Source organism: Tarenaya hassleriana, unplaced genomic scaffold (assembly GCF_000463585.1).
Source record: "Tarenaya hassleriana unplaced genomic scaffold, ASM46358v1 Cleome86, whole genome shotgun sequence".
NCBI lineage: Eukaryota > Viridiplantae > Streptophyta > Magnoliopsida > Brassicales > Cleomaceae > Tarenaya > Tarenaya hassleriana.
In genome coordinates this window covers 365383-365778 of record NW_010971018.1, presented here as the reverse complement: position 1 = coordinate 365778, position 396 = coordinate 365383, and the positions used below count along the sequence as shown (strand labels likewise).

The window sequence follows — 396 nt, the reverse complement described above, 5'->3', positions numbered from 1 at the left end:
CACCACCACCGGCCACCGTCGCCGGAAAATTTTCCGGTGACATGAGTTGAACCGTTTCAATCCTGTGATTTCAAATCCGAAATCCGTTTTATAAAATTCAAAGTATTTAGAGATCTTCGAACGATTTAAAATAAGACAGTTTAACCGTAAGACTTACTATTCGATTAACGTTTTTTTTTTCGGTAGTAAATATTTTTTTGAAAAATAATTTGTTGATTAAAATTATTATATGATAATTAATTATAGGTGAAGAAAATCTCGAGGTTATTGAACCCGGGATCGAGGATTAGAGCGAATCTTTCAGAGTTCATCGTTTAGACCAAGGTGAGGGAACTCGACAGAACTCCTCTTTCTTCTATTCGCTTAGACATGATGATAGTGAACGTAGATATCATG

General features: G+C 35.1%; 1 protein-coding gene across 1 annotated transcript in view; it reads left to right on the top strand.

The window, feature by feature from the left end:
- Positions 1 to 396, top strand: part of LOC109116233 — a 16691-nt gene that overhangs the window by 5409 nt on the left and 10886 nt on the right. Inside the window, exon 3 of the mRNA XM_019201301.1 lies at positions 247 to 324. Coding sequence (XP_019056846.1) covers positions 247 to 290 — 44 coding nt within the window. The 3' untranslated portion in view covers positions 291 to 324. The remainder of the gene's footprint in view (positions 1 to 246; positions 325 to 396) is intronic.